This window comes from Erinaceus europaeus, chromosome X, assembly GCF_950295315.1.
Source record: "Erinaceus europaeus chromosome X, mEriEur2.1, whole genome shotgun sequence".
Classification (NCBI taxonomy): domain Eukaryota; kingdom Metazoa; phylum Chordata; class Mammalia; order Eulipotyphla; family Erinaceidae; genus Erinaceus; species Erinaceus europaeus.
This window is the reverse complement of record NC_080185.1, coordinates 103,687,954-103,702,132: the sequence shown is the minus strand read 5'-3', so window position 1 is coordinate 103,702,132 and position 14,179 is coordinate 103,687,954. Positions and strand designations below refer to the sequence as shown.

At 41.2% G+C, this 14,179-nt stretch overlaps 1 protein-coding gene across 7 annotated transcripts in view; it reads right to left on the bottom strand.

Moving 5' to 3' along the window:
• DMD (dystrophin) overlaps nucleotides 1-14,179 on the bottom strand; it is a 2,449,111-nt gene that overhangs the window by 2,019,353 nt on the left and 415,579 nt on the right. For all 7 annotated transcript variants that reach the window (XM_060182733.1, XM_060182732.1, XM_060182735.1 and 4 more), the window contains exon 3: nucleotides 177-269. In XM_060182733.1, the coding sequence (XP_060038716.1) occupies nucleotides 177-269 (93 nt within the window). The remainder of the gene's footprint in view (nucleotides 1-176; nucleotides 270-14,179) is intronic.

Sequence of the window (14,179 nt, the reverse complement as noted above, 5' to 3'; positions counted from 1 at the left end):
CAAAATAAAAATAACAGTGCAAGATCTTAAATTTTTATTTAGGAATAGCTCCTATATTGTCAGCTGGATCAGTTCCTAATGAATTTAACTAGATCTTATGAGACTATGTTGAATTTGTTTCTGCTTTGAGAGTCTACTATAGTTACCTTGAACTTTCTTATAAAGAAATCACATACCAGTTTTTGCCCTGTCAGGCCTTCAAGAAGGTCTAGGAGGCGCCTCCCATCCTGAAGGTCACTGAATAGGTTCTCGATGTGCTGCTTCCCAAACTGAAACACAAAAATAGACTCGGCTCAACAAAGCAAGCACACACTGATTCATTTCCATGATAGACATTTTACAATTGAAAGACAGTGTTGGGATGTAGGACAGACTGCTCCCAAAGATGTCAAAGTGTCATAATGATGATTTTGAATTAAAATAGCTTGAGAAACGGTGCAATCAGGACATTCTAACCCTCAACTTAAAATCACCCATATGAAAGGGACTTTCTTTGAAAATCCCTTTGTTAGGATTTGCAGTATCATACACAATATCAATATCACCCTAATTTATGTCCTTTGACATTATTCGTATATAGCTGTGTCTTATAGAGTAATGCCACCAGTTGCTCCTGAGATTCCCAAACAGACAAGATGGGCCTTGACCTCAAATAAATCCCTCTCTCCATTTTTACCGGTCATCTCTATCAGGAACAACACAATAGACCCCTCTGTGGGCCCCCATAGGACCTTGCCAATAACATGGATCAACAATGGTAGAGAATGTTTCATCCTCCGAAGGGAGGCTGGACAACATACTCTATGCTACACCTGAGGAAGATGGGTTCTGAAACTGGGGCAGCTTGGAGCGTTTCTACTCATGACCACAGAATGTGAGCTCAGATCTAAAGAGATACAGAAGTTACATAGGCTCCTAAGCTCAATATGGGCCCCAGATCAGATCAGATCAAATCGATGGGGCTTTCAGTCAACAACATTTATATACCTTTCCCATATTTGGGAGCTACTCTCTTCCCTCATGCAGCTTTCTGGTCCTTTTTCCAGCCATGACATCATCTCCCCAGACAATAACTTGGATCCACCTGCATATCAGATTTCAGGCTCAGGAAAAAACAAAACAAAACAAACAAACAAACAAAAAAACCCACTAATATAGTCATGGGCCCTGTGGAATATAACTAGGCCTACTAGCTATCTACAAAATGGAGACCCCCCAAATCATCTGCATTATTCCAGTCTTATTAGTCAACAATTTATTTGGCTTTATATGTTAACTCTTCTTTCAGCCACCAGGTCCCAGATGCTACCATGATGCCAACCAGACTTCCCTGGGCAGACAAACTCACCAATGTGTCCTGGAGCCCTGCTTGCCCAGAGCCCCGCTCCACTAGGAAAGGGAGAGGCAGGCTGGGAGTATGTATCGACCTGTCAACACCCATGTTCATTGGGGAAGCAATTACAGAAGTCAGACCTTCCACCTTCTGCACCCCATAATGTCTCTTGGTCCATACTCCCAGAGGGATAAAGAATAGGAAAGCTATCAGGGGAGGGGATGGGATACGGAGTTCTGGTGGTGGGAATTGTGTGGAGTTGTACTCCTCTTATCCTATGTTTTTTTTTAGTGTTTCCATTTTATAAAAATAAATAAATAAATAAATAAAATTATATATATGAAGAAGGAGAAGAAAGGCACTTTCTCTGTCTCAGGTGGCAGAAGCCCATATTGCTGGAGAGAGAGAGAGCAGCTTTGAGCCAAAAAGGTTGGGTTTTTGTCAGTTTGTAACTAGTTTACTGTTTCTTCTTCTAAAAGATGTATAAGCTGACCACTTCTATAAATACACAAGTGCCATCCAGATCTATGAAGCCTCCACGTACAAAATCCATTCGTTTTCTCCTGTTAATTTGCCTTGTGTCAATGTAATTATTAGACCAGATAAAAGAATTTAGAAGAGAAGAAAGAGAAAAGCTTTTCTTCCTCATGCCATGGTTGGGACTTCACTACTCCAGGAAGACCTTCAGAGAGAAAGATACAAAAGGGCCCAAAACCTAGATATACACCAGGTTCTGTGAGAGAGAGCATATGTTCAGACGTATCCATAAACAAGTGCAAAATATATACCTGAAAGCAGAAGTACACTAGAGTTTGCAGTGAGCACCTCCCCAACACTTCCTCTCCACTATTCCAACCTTTGGGTCCATGATTGCTCAATAATTTGTTTGGCTTTGTATGTTAACTCTCTTTTCAGCCACCAGGTTCCAGATGCCATCAGGATGCCGGCCAGGCTTCCCTGGACTGAAGACCCTACCAATATGTCCTGGAGCTCAGCTTCCCCAGAGACCCACCCTACTAGGGAAAGAGAGAGGCAGACTGGGAGTATGGATCCACCAGTCAACGCCCATGTTCAGTGGGGAAGCAATTACAGAAGCCAGACCTTCCACCTTCTACAACCCACAATGACCCTGGGTCCATGCTCTCAGAGGGATAGAGAATGGGAAAGCTATCAGGGGAGAGGATGGGATATGGAGATTGGGTGGTGGGAATTGTGTGGAGTTGTACCCCTCCTACCCTATGGTTTTGTTAATTTATCCTTTCTTAAATAAAAAGTAAATTAAAAAAGAGAGAGAGACAAAAGGGAAGAAGCACAGTACCAAAGCTTACATCAGTACGATGGGGAACAAGTTCACACCTCAGTCATGCACTTGACAATGCAGAGCATTATCCAAGTGAGCTGCCTGGACATCCTGTTGAAGAATATTTTATACTGGATTAGGGAGAGAGCAAAGCAGTTTGCACAACCGAGTTGCATGTCTGAGGTCTGGAAGTCTGAGGCTTAATCCCTGGCACTAGCAAAAACCAGAAGTGAGCAATATTCTGGTTTGAGGGGAAAAAATGAAGGTATGTGATTCTTTTTTTTAAAAAGATTTATTTATTTATTTATTTATTTATTTATTTATTTATTTAACAGAGCACTGCTCAGCTCTGGCTTATTGCAGTGCTGTTGATTAAATCTGGAACGTTTGGTGCCCCAGGCATGAAAGTCTTCTTGACTAATCATTATGTTATCTCCCAATGACAGATCTACTTTGTAGTCTTCTAAGTGTTATTGATGAAAAGAGAACTTCAAGTGAAAAACACAAATAGGTCTTACCTATTTAAACTGCTTTTTAAATGTAACTTAGGTTGGATATCTGTAGCCTAATTGAGCTAACTCATCATTTTGAATGCTCATTCTATGAAAAAGAACAAAATAGCTTAAATTATCAGATGGGGTAGCGAGAAGTAAACAGACAAAATAAAAAACACCTAATTCAGTTTGTCCCAGATAAGTGCATAAAGTAGAAGTGCTTGGAATACAATTCATATCAATCGGAGAGGGCTGACCATTCTATAAACAAAACATGTACTTTCCTCTGTACATGCCTTTAAAATGTTTTTATTGTATTTATGTATTTATTGGGTAGAGACAGCCAGAAATTGAGAGGGAAGGGGGTGATAGAGAGGGAGAGAGACAGAGGGACACCTGTAGCACCGCTTCACTAGTCGTGAAGCCTTCCCCCTGGAGGGGGGGGGAACCAAGGGCTTGAACCTGGGTCCTTGTGCACTGTATTGTGTGCTCTTAACCAGGTGAGCCACCACCTGGTCCCAACTACATACCTTTTATATTCATCCTCAAAGTGGCCCACTCTTTTAATGAATGGCTCAACTGAGTTGAAATTAGTCTCAGAAATCATTTCCTCTAATTTTCTTCATTTTTTTAACTTGGAAAGTAAACCCAGGAAAAACAATAGGCACTAATAATACTTTAAAAAATAATAACTACTCATAAGAAACACCCCACTAAATGAATGGGCCTTAAAGAAATACTCTGTGATATTTCTGTGAAGTTAACATTAATTTACTCATCTGATGAAAGAGACAGAATATATGGTCTTTTCTCACAAAAGTAGAAGATGGTGGAAAAAAAATCAATATTTTTGTCTCAGATCTGTCTAACTTCTGGAAGCCTTTTTCTTTCTGTCTTACCAAGCTGCTTCCTTGGACTTTTTTCTCCTTTCATTTGATTATCTTTCAAATGGTTCATTTTCCTACCATACTCCCAATTTTTTTCTTTGTCTCATTAAAGGCCTACCATCCCTTCATTTAAAATCTACAGGGGGTCGGGCGGTGGCGCAGTGGGTTAAGCGCATGTGGCGCAAAGCGCAGGGACCGGCGTAAGGATCCCGGTTCGAGAACCCCGGCTCCCCACCTGCAGGGGAGTCGCTTCACAGGCGGTGAAGCAGGTCTGCAGGTGTCTATCTTTCTCTCCCCTTCTCTGTCTCCCCCTCCTCTCTCCATTTCTCTCTGTCCTATCCAACAACGAATTGCGTCAACAAGGGCAATAATAATAGCCACAACGAAGCTACAACAAGGGCAACAAAAGGGGGAAAAAATGGCCTCCAGGAGCCGTGGATTCATGGTGCAGGCACCGAGCCCAGCAATAACCCTGGAGGAGGAAAAAAAAAAATAAAAAAAAAATCTACAACTTCTTTCATCACCAAAATTATCTAGAAATCCCTAATTTATCAGTGATAGATGCTTACTGAACACCACTAAACCTCAGTTAGTTGCTGAAGCACACAGTAATAAATTGGATAGACTTGAACCTAGCCCTTAAAAAAGCTTTAAGTCTGAGGCCAGGTGGTAGCGCAGAGGGCTAAGCATGCATGGTACTAAGCAAGGACTGGTGTAAGGATCCTGGTTCGAGCCCCTGGCTCCCCACCTGCAGGGAGGTCACTTCACAAGTGGTGAAGCAAGTCTGAAGGTGTCTATCTTTCTCTCTCCCTGTCTTCCCCTCCTCTCTCAATTTCTCTCTGTCCTATCTAACAACAACAGCAATGGCAACACAACAATGGCAACAATAACCACAATAAGGGAAACAAAATGGGGGAAAAAAAAACCAAAAACAAACATTTAGTCCAGCAAGGAAAAACACATATTTCTTGAAGGTACTGCTACACTGGAGCAGGAAAGGGACCCAGGAACACTGTCATTAGGACAACCCTCACAGTCTGTGGGTGAGGAAATACTTCCCTCACAACTCCAGGTGGTGGATCTAACAATAGCTTTTGTGAGCTCATGCTCTTCTCAACCACTCAATGGATTCTGTACAGACTTTGAATCTCCCAGAGAACTAGAAAATCAAGACTAGCTTTGGATTCCAGGCCAAGAAAACATTCCAGTCTCTTCCAGGACTGAAGGTCTAGGATGCAGGTTCTCCCCACAGCCAGGCTGCCATTTCTGTAACAAGTCTTGCCAATGTCTAGGTGTCTCACTTAAGGAGGATGATGACCCCTGCAAGAAGTTCACCTGCCTTTCTATGTTCAGCAATGGAAATCAAGCCATGTGATGCTTTCACATACATAACTACAAGTTATTCTTTTGAAATGCTACCAATTTAGACTTGTTCAAAAATCCCAAGGGAAAAACAAAATGACACAAAATATCAACACACTGGAATTGTTTCAAAAGCAGCTTTACTACACATAACATTCAAGTACATCCGAAAAAGCTTTCTACTATCAAGTAAGGACATTGAATGTACACTTTATAATAACTCTGTCAAGAGCCTCATATATAACCGAAAATAGCTTGGCATTTGGAGCCAGCAGCGGGGTGGGGGTGATATTAAGTTTTCTTTTCAAATTGGTTGAAAGTCTATACTGCCTGCCTTGAGAATGCTGTTTAGTTTGGTTTATTTTCCTAGAAACGAAATTTTATAGAGGCAATTGAGAATCCAAACTTACTGACAAAGAAAGAATATTACACACTAAAATGTGTCAAGTTTTGAAGAAAGCAACTCCAACAGAGTTGCTTGGTCTTATAAAATTAGATAGCCAGATAAGGTAGATACTAGATAGATAGCCTATCAAACCAGGATGGACATTGGTGGCAAAATGTTTAACCAGATGAGTACAGGCTGGGAAAGAGGTAAGTCTTGGGGTACAATATGAATACAAACTCTAAGATCACAGGGATCATCTCACATCTAAGACGAAAAGGCCTAGAAATTCTTCATTTTTGAGCAAATTATCTAAATAAAAGTGAACGGGATTTTGCTTTAATCCACTACATACACATAAACCCAGATACTTTGTAATCATTCTTTATATTTTTTAATTTATCTTTTAGATAGAGGCTGAGAACAAAGTATGAAATAGATCACAGTACTAAAGCTTCCTTCAATGGGCTTGAAGCTGGGTTATACATACGGCGAACCAGTATAGTATCCAAGGAAGCTGCGCTCTGTCTCTCTCTCTTTCTCTCTCTCTCTCTCTCTCTCTCTCCCTCTCTCCCTCCCTCCCTTCCTTCTTCTTTCTCTCTCTTTCAAGTGTACTTATTTGTTTACTTACTTGTTTACTTTAATGAATGGTTGCAGGGTTTGAACTCAATACCTCACTCCTATAAATTCTGTGTTCTACCTCCTCGAGTTCTAGAATTCTCTTTTAAGCCAGGATTAAAATGAAGATGGAGGGGGCTGGACAGTAGTGCAACAGGTTAAGCACATGGTGAAAAGTGCAAGGATTCCGCACAAGGACCCCGGTTTGACCCCCCAGCTTCCCACCTGCAGGGGAGTCGCTTCACAGGCGGTGAAGCAGGTCTGCAGGTGTCTATTTTTCTCTCCTCCTCTCTGTCTTCCCTCCTCTCTTGATTTCTCTCTGTCCTATCCAACAAAAACAGTTATAATAACAATAACAATAGCAACCACAAACGCAACAAAATGGGAAAAATGGTATCCAGGAGCAGTGGATTTGTAGTACAGGCACTAAGCCCCAGCAATAACCCTAGAGGCAAAAAAAAAAAAAAATGGAGATAGTGAAGGACTGACTACAGGCCAGTCAGAAGCCTCCAGGAACACCTAGTTGGAGCATCTAGGAAGCACTGAGGGCACAGAGAAAACTAGCTTCTATTATTACATATAATTTTCAAAAAGCATACAATTAATGCTATATTGTAATATCACAATTGAAAGCCAATTTTTATTTGTTATCCCACCATATCCACTAATAGAGTGTTTCTCAGAATGTTTCATTGAAGAATCCTTCAAGCTAATAAGAATGAAGGACTTTACCTCTCTGTCTGGCTGTATAAATTGCAGATTTCAAATTTTCTATGAAAGCATGTATTTTACAGTAAAAAAAAAAAATGGAGAGTTTGCCTTCCTCTTAATGCATGCTTGTTTTAACTTAAAGGCCATTTCAGGCACTTCCAGGCGAGATTCCCACCCCCTATGGTGTAATAATGCGATGTTCAATGAAATGCACAATATTTCATCCATAGCTTGAAGGATGTTTAAGCGCTCAGTCTTCTTCTTCCTGTAGCACGAGTATCTCAGGGAAAGCAAAACATATCATTTCTCCTGGAAGGTTTTCACTCCTGTCCTGGACTCAACTCCTCATTCTATAGTACTGTAAATACAGTGTAGCAAAAACAGCACATTTCAGAGTAAGAAATAGCTGACTTTTGGAATCCAAGTCTTCTATATCTCTCATCATGCTATCTCTGACAAATGTCTCGATCTTTTTGAGGCATGATTTCCTCACTAGCCAACAGAGGACTGAAATAATACCGCTTCTAAGTCCTATGCCAAGTATTGTGAAGTTTAAATGAAATATCATAGGAGTGTTGTACAGTATGGCATACAGCAGGTATTCAGTCCATGCAGGATGATTTTTAAATATTTTTTTTCTCTTTTTTTTAAATATTTACTTTATTTATTCCCTTTTGTTGCCCTTGTTGTTTATTGTTGTATTTATTATTGTTGTTGTCGTTATTGGATAGGACAGAGAGAAATGGAGAGAGGAGGGGAAGACAGAGAGGGGGAGAGAAAGACAGACACCTGCAGACCTGCTTCACCATCTGTGAAGCGACTCTCCTGCAGGTGGGGAGCCGGGGTTCGAACCGGGATCCTTATGCCGGTCCTTGTGCTTTGTGCCACCTGCGCTTAACCCGCTGCGCTACAGCCCGACTCCCTTTTAAATATTTTTTAAGTATTTAATTTTTAAATTTTATTTTTTAATTTTTTGAGAGAGATGCAGAGAGAGAAAGACACAGAGAGAAAACACCAGAGCACTGCTCAGCTCTGGCTTATGGTGGTGTGGGGGATTGAACCTGGAACTTCGGAGCCTCAGGCATGAGAGTCTCTTTGCATAACCATTACGCTATCTACCCCCTATGCAGGGTGATTTTTATCTTGTATTCTTAAATGTATTCTTTGATCTCTTTCTCTCTCTTAATTTTAGAGTTTTTTTGAGTAATGGTTTACAGTAATGTCTATTTTTTCTCAGCACTCCCATCAACAAAGATCTGTGTCCCCATTCCCACCCCCATAGATAGCCACTATAGGTCCCCCAGTCTTACATAGAGGTTTATTTTTTTCCACATTCATATGTTCAATTCTCTATATTCTCCATATGAATGAAATCACTCTGTAGTTTTCCTTCCACCTCCTTACTTACTTCAGTAAGCATATAGTCTTCCCTAATTCCCTCCACTTTGTCCCAAAGGACACAATATCATCTTTTTTTATTGCTGAGTAAAACTCCAGTGAGTATATTATATGTCCCATAACTTTTTTTATCCAGTCATCTGCCAAAGGGCATTTTGGTTGGTTGTTTCCAAGTTTTTACTGTTGTGAATAAAGCTGCTATGAACATGGGAGTGTATATATTCCTTCAAGTCTTATTTTATCTTTTGGGTATATGCCTAGGAGTGGAATTGCTAGATCATAAGGTGTTTCCATTTGTATTTGTTTAAGGATTCTCCACACTGTTCTTCATAATGGCTGCACCAATTTGCACTCCCCCAGCAGTGTAGTAGAGCTCCTCTCTCTCTCCACATCCTCTTAAACACATACCTTTGGTTTTATTGATGGAATCCATTCTCACAGGTGTGAGGTGAAATCTCAATATGGTTTTAATGTGCATTTGTCTAATAATGAATGAATCAGAGCATTTCTGCATGTCTGTGGGCCATGTGTATCTCTTCTTTTTTTAAAAAATATTTTATTTATTTATTTTAATGAGAGTTATAGAGAGAGGGGACAGAGGCCAGAGCACTGGTCAGCTCTGGCTTATGATGGTGGTGGGGACTGAACCTGGGACCTTGGAGCCTCAGGCATGGAAGTCTCTTTGCATAAAGATTATGCTGTCTCCCTAGCCCCGTATTTCTTCTTAAGAGAACCATTTATTCATATCTTCTTTCCATTTTTTGTTGGGATGTTCTCTTTTCTTATTGTTGAACTGTATGAGTTACTTTTTTTTTACACCAGAGCACTGCTCAACTCTGTCTTATGGTGGTGCAGGGGATTGAAACTAGGACTTGGAAGCCTCAGGCATGCCAGTCTCTTTGTATAACCATTATGCTATTTATTATGCTATTTATGCCCATGTATGAGTTCTTTATTGATGTTTGATATCAACTGCTTGTCTGAAGTGTAGTGTGCAAATATCTTTTCCCATTTGATGGGTTGCCTATTTATCTCTCTCTCTCTCTCTCTCTCTCTCTCTCTCTATATATATATATATATATATATATATATATATATATATATATATTTGTAGAAGTTTTTCAATTTGATATAGGCCCATTTGTTCATTTTTAATTTTTTTTTCCCTTGTCCATGGGATGGAGTCTCCAAATATGCCTTTAATGTTAAGGTCATGAAATGTTTCACCAGTGTATTCTTCTATATATTTTATAGTTTCAGGTCTAATATTCAGATATTTGATTCATTTTGAATTAATTTTGATGCATGGTGTTAGGCGGTGGTCTAGCTTCACTTTTCTACATGTGGTTGTCCAGTTCACTCAGTTAAAGAGACATTCTTTAACCCACTGGGTAGTTTTGGCCTCTTTCTAATACATAATGTGTTCTGCGATCTTTATCCTGTTCCATTGGTCCATATGTCACTTTTTGTTCCAATACCACACTGTTTTAACTAGTATTGCTTTGTAACATAAACTGAAGTCTGGAATTGTGGTGCCTATATTTTTCTTCTTTTTCCTCAAGAGAGCTTTTGATATTCATGGTTTTTTACAGTTCCACACAAATTTTTGGATAAGTTGTTCAATTTTCTTGAAATATATCATTGGGATAATAATAGGGATTACATTGAATTACAGATTGCTTTTGGCAGGATTGCTATTTTAATGATATTTATTCTTCCAATCCATGAACAAGAGGTCTTCCTCCATTTCTTTATGTCAACTTCTCTCTTTTTTTTTTTTTTTGCCTCCAGGGTTATAGCTGGGGTTCCACTGCTCTTGGTAGCCATTTCCTTTTTCCTTTTTTTTTTTTTTTTTTTTTTGCCTCCAGGGCCATCACTGGGGCTTGTTGCCAGCACTACAAATCCACCACTCCTGATGGCCATATTCCTTCTTTCTCTCAAAAGTTTTTTTTTTTTTTTGGCCTTCAGGGTTATTGCTGGGGTTCAGTACCTGCACTGATGATACGAGAATCCGGCATGAAGCCCAGCCAGTCTATCTTGGCGTTACTCTCGATCGCACTCTGTCATTTCACGAACATCTCATAAAAACTGCAGCAAAGGTGGGCGCGAGGAATCACATCATTGCAAGACTGGCCAGCTCCTCACGGGGCGCGAGTGCTTCCACACTACGATCATCCTCTCTGGCATTATGCTATTCCACTGCAGAATACTGTGCCCCAGGATGGTTCCGTAGCCCCCATGTCCACTTGGTCGATTCCAAATTATATTCCTCCATGAGGATAATTTCTGGAACCATCCGTTCCACCCCGGTTCCATGGCTGCCAGTCCTTAGCAACATCGCCCCGCCAGATATTCGTCGGGATGCGGCATCATTTAAGTTCATTTCCCACGTCTACGCTCGACCAGACCTGCCAATATACGCGGATATCTTCGCCCACCCTGTCCAACTCTTGATGTCTCTTCACCCAATCTGGTCCCCTACGCCTACACTGAACTTCTCTGTTCCAGTCTCTTGGAAACAGAGTTGGCAGTCAGCTGAGGTAAAGAACAAACACCTCATCACAGACCCCTGCAAGCATCAACCCAGCTTTGACCTAGCACGTTATGATTGGGCCCTCCTCAATCGCTATCGAACAGGCCATGGCCGGTGCGCCGCTATGTTCCATCGCTGGGGAGCCAGAGACGACCCGAACTGCCCCTGCGGCTCCAGACAGACTATGACCCACATAGTCAACGACCTTCACCTCTCCAGATTCAAAGGAGGTCTCGAAACTTTACATCAGGCTCAACCTGACGCTGTTGACTGGCTACGGAAGAAGAAGAAGAAGAAGAAGAAGAAGAAGAAGAAGAAGAAGAAGAGGAAGAGGAAGAGGAAGAGGAAGAGGAAGAGGAAGAGGAAGAGGAAGAAGAAGAAGAAGAAGAAGAAGAAGTACCTGTACTATGATTCCACTGCTCCTGAAGGCTATTTTTCCCCTATTGTTGCCCCTGTTGTTTATCATTGCTGTTATTATTGATGTTGTTATTGCTGTAGTTGTTGTTGGATAGGACAGAGAGAAATCAGAGAAATCGAGAGAGGGCAGGAAGACAGAGGGGGAGAGAAAGACACCTGCAGATCAGCTTCACTGCTTGTGAGGCAATACCCCTGCAAGTGGGGAGCTGGGGGCTTGAACTGGGATCCCTACGTCGGTCCTTGAGCTTTTGCACCACGTGTGCTTAACCCACTGCACTATCACTCAGCCCCCTATTTCTTTCTATTTTATTGGATAGGACAGAGAGAAACTGGGGGGGGGGGAGATAGAGAGGAAGAGAAAAAGACAGTCACCTGCATATCTGCTTCACAGCTTGTGAAGCTTCTGCCCAGCAGGTGAGGAGCTGGGAGTTCAAACCCAGATCCTTGTGCTTAGTACTATGTGGTCTTAACCAGGTGCACCACTATCCAGCCCCCTCAACTTTTCTTTCTTTAGCCAGATTCTAGATATAAACACAGTTTTGGTACATTATCCAAGCTGCTATAGACAGTACAGAACTCACATATACTGTTCCCTGTCTTCTTTCAAGTTGGTACCCTTCTCAGAAGGAAAGGCAGTGGTTGGGCAGTGCTGCAACTGGTAAAGAGCACAAGTTACTATGCTTGAGGTTCCAGGTTTGAACCTCTGGTCAGCACCTGCAGGAGGGAGGTTTAATGAGCAGTGAAACAGTGCTGCAGGTGTGTGTGTGTGTGTGTGTGTGTGTATTTCCCTGTTCCTCTCTGTCTCTTATCATAATAAAAAATACAAAAGGGAAGGAAAGTCAAGGAGGGAAGATGTCTCTTTGAATTCAATTACCAGTATAGGTGGGGCTGGAGAGATCGCATAATGGTTATGCAAAATGATTTTCATACCTGAGGCTCCAAAGTCTCGACCCTCCAGCACCACCATAAGCCAGAGGTAATCAATGCTTGGGACAAAGGAAAACAAAGAAACGGGGGCCAGGCAGTAGTGTACCTGGCTAAGTGCACACATTACAATGCACAAGGACCCAGGTTCAAGCCCCTGGTTCCCGCCTGCAGGGGGAAAGCTTCATGAGTGGTGAAGCAGGGCTGCCAGTGTCTCTCTGTCTCTCTCCCTCTCTACCTCCCCTCTCCTCTCATTTTCTCTCTGTCTCTATCCAATAATTAATAAATAAGTAAACATATTAAAAAGATAACAGAGAAACAAACAACAAGAACAAAAACTGCCAGTGAACATGAATGGTGCATGAGGAACATTTAGGGGGTCCGATGGTTTTTCTCATTTTTTCTTCTCTTTGTTTATTTTAAATTGATTCTCCTTTTCGTGTTCCTCCTGTTTCATCTTCTACATCTCCCAAGTCTCTTTTGTTTCAAGTGGCATTATTGTGCCACAAAACAGCAATATTTCCTTCTAGTTCTCTAGCTCTAATGGCTTTCTTTTCAAAACTGGTTAGCACCAGGCTCAAAACATTAAATCCTCTTTGGACCATATAAAGGAGTGGCTCTCTATCATCCGTCTCTTTCATAACTTATATTTTCTGAAAAGAGAAAAAAAAAGTTGATTTCACTGGGCAGTTTCCTGCATTTACTTAAGTACAGTCTTGCTCCTTACAAAGTCATGTGACAAGATGAAAGGGCGATCAAATCAGACAATAACCCTTCCAGAGGGTTGCCAACATGAAATACAGAAGCACAGACCATGTTCAAAAAGAAACTTCCAAAACAAGAGACAGAAGAAAAAAGAAACTAGGGTTGATGGGGTAAGGGGCACAAAGTGGGGGAAACAAATGAGAAAGGGACAGACATGTATTTGCAAAAATATTTACGTAACTTCTGACTCCTCAGAACTGTGTGGATCTTTTAAGTTGAAAATGGAGAGTAATCAACACATTGTTGCAAGAGGGGAGAAAAACACAGGACTTATTTAGCATAGCAGTCTGCCTCCAGAAAGGTCAGGCTCTGGATATCTCTGTTGCTGGTAAAAGGCGCATTACTTCTTTGTGATTACAAATCTTTACAAGCAGAAGGAGAAATGCCACTATAAGGAGCACAACAGTGATTCTAAGCTTACTGGTAAATGCTGCTGGGCAGTTGTCATAAACACATTAAAATTCTTTTAAAAATTATTTTAATGAGGGAGAGAGAGAAAGAGAGGGGGGTGGAGACAGCATTGCTCAGTTTTGGTTAATGGTGGTACTGGGGGGTTGAACCTGTGACCTCAGAGCCTCAGGCTTGAAAGTCTTTTGCAGAACCATCATGCTATCTCCCCAGCCCATAAAGCAGTTCTTACAAAGAGATAGGGCTCAGATAGAATTGAAGTTCTGAAGGATGGATTACAGAAAAATAAATAAAATAAAAAGCATTTTTTAATAATTCTGGGTGTGATTGTATTACACCAAAGCAAAGGACTCTGGGGAAGGAAGGGGCAGAGAGGGCTTCAAAGTCCTGGTGCACAGTGGTGGAAAAGGATCTAAGGGTAAGGTGTGCTCTCAACCCAGCCCTCCACAGCAATTGGAAACCTCAGTTCTGCTGACAAATTCTAGATGATCTTGCTCATATAGGCGATAAAAAGGAAACAAAACAAGGGGAAAAGTGAAGCAACACACCCTGAAAAGAAATTTCAAAAACTGAAAAACACTGTTTGTGTTGTCTTTCATTTAAGGTCACTGATGATTAAAAGACATCAGGTTTGGGCTGGGGGA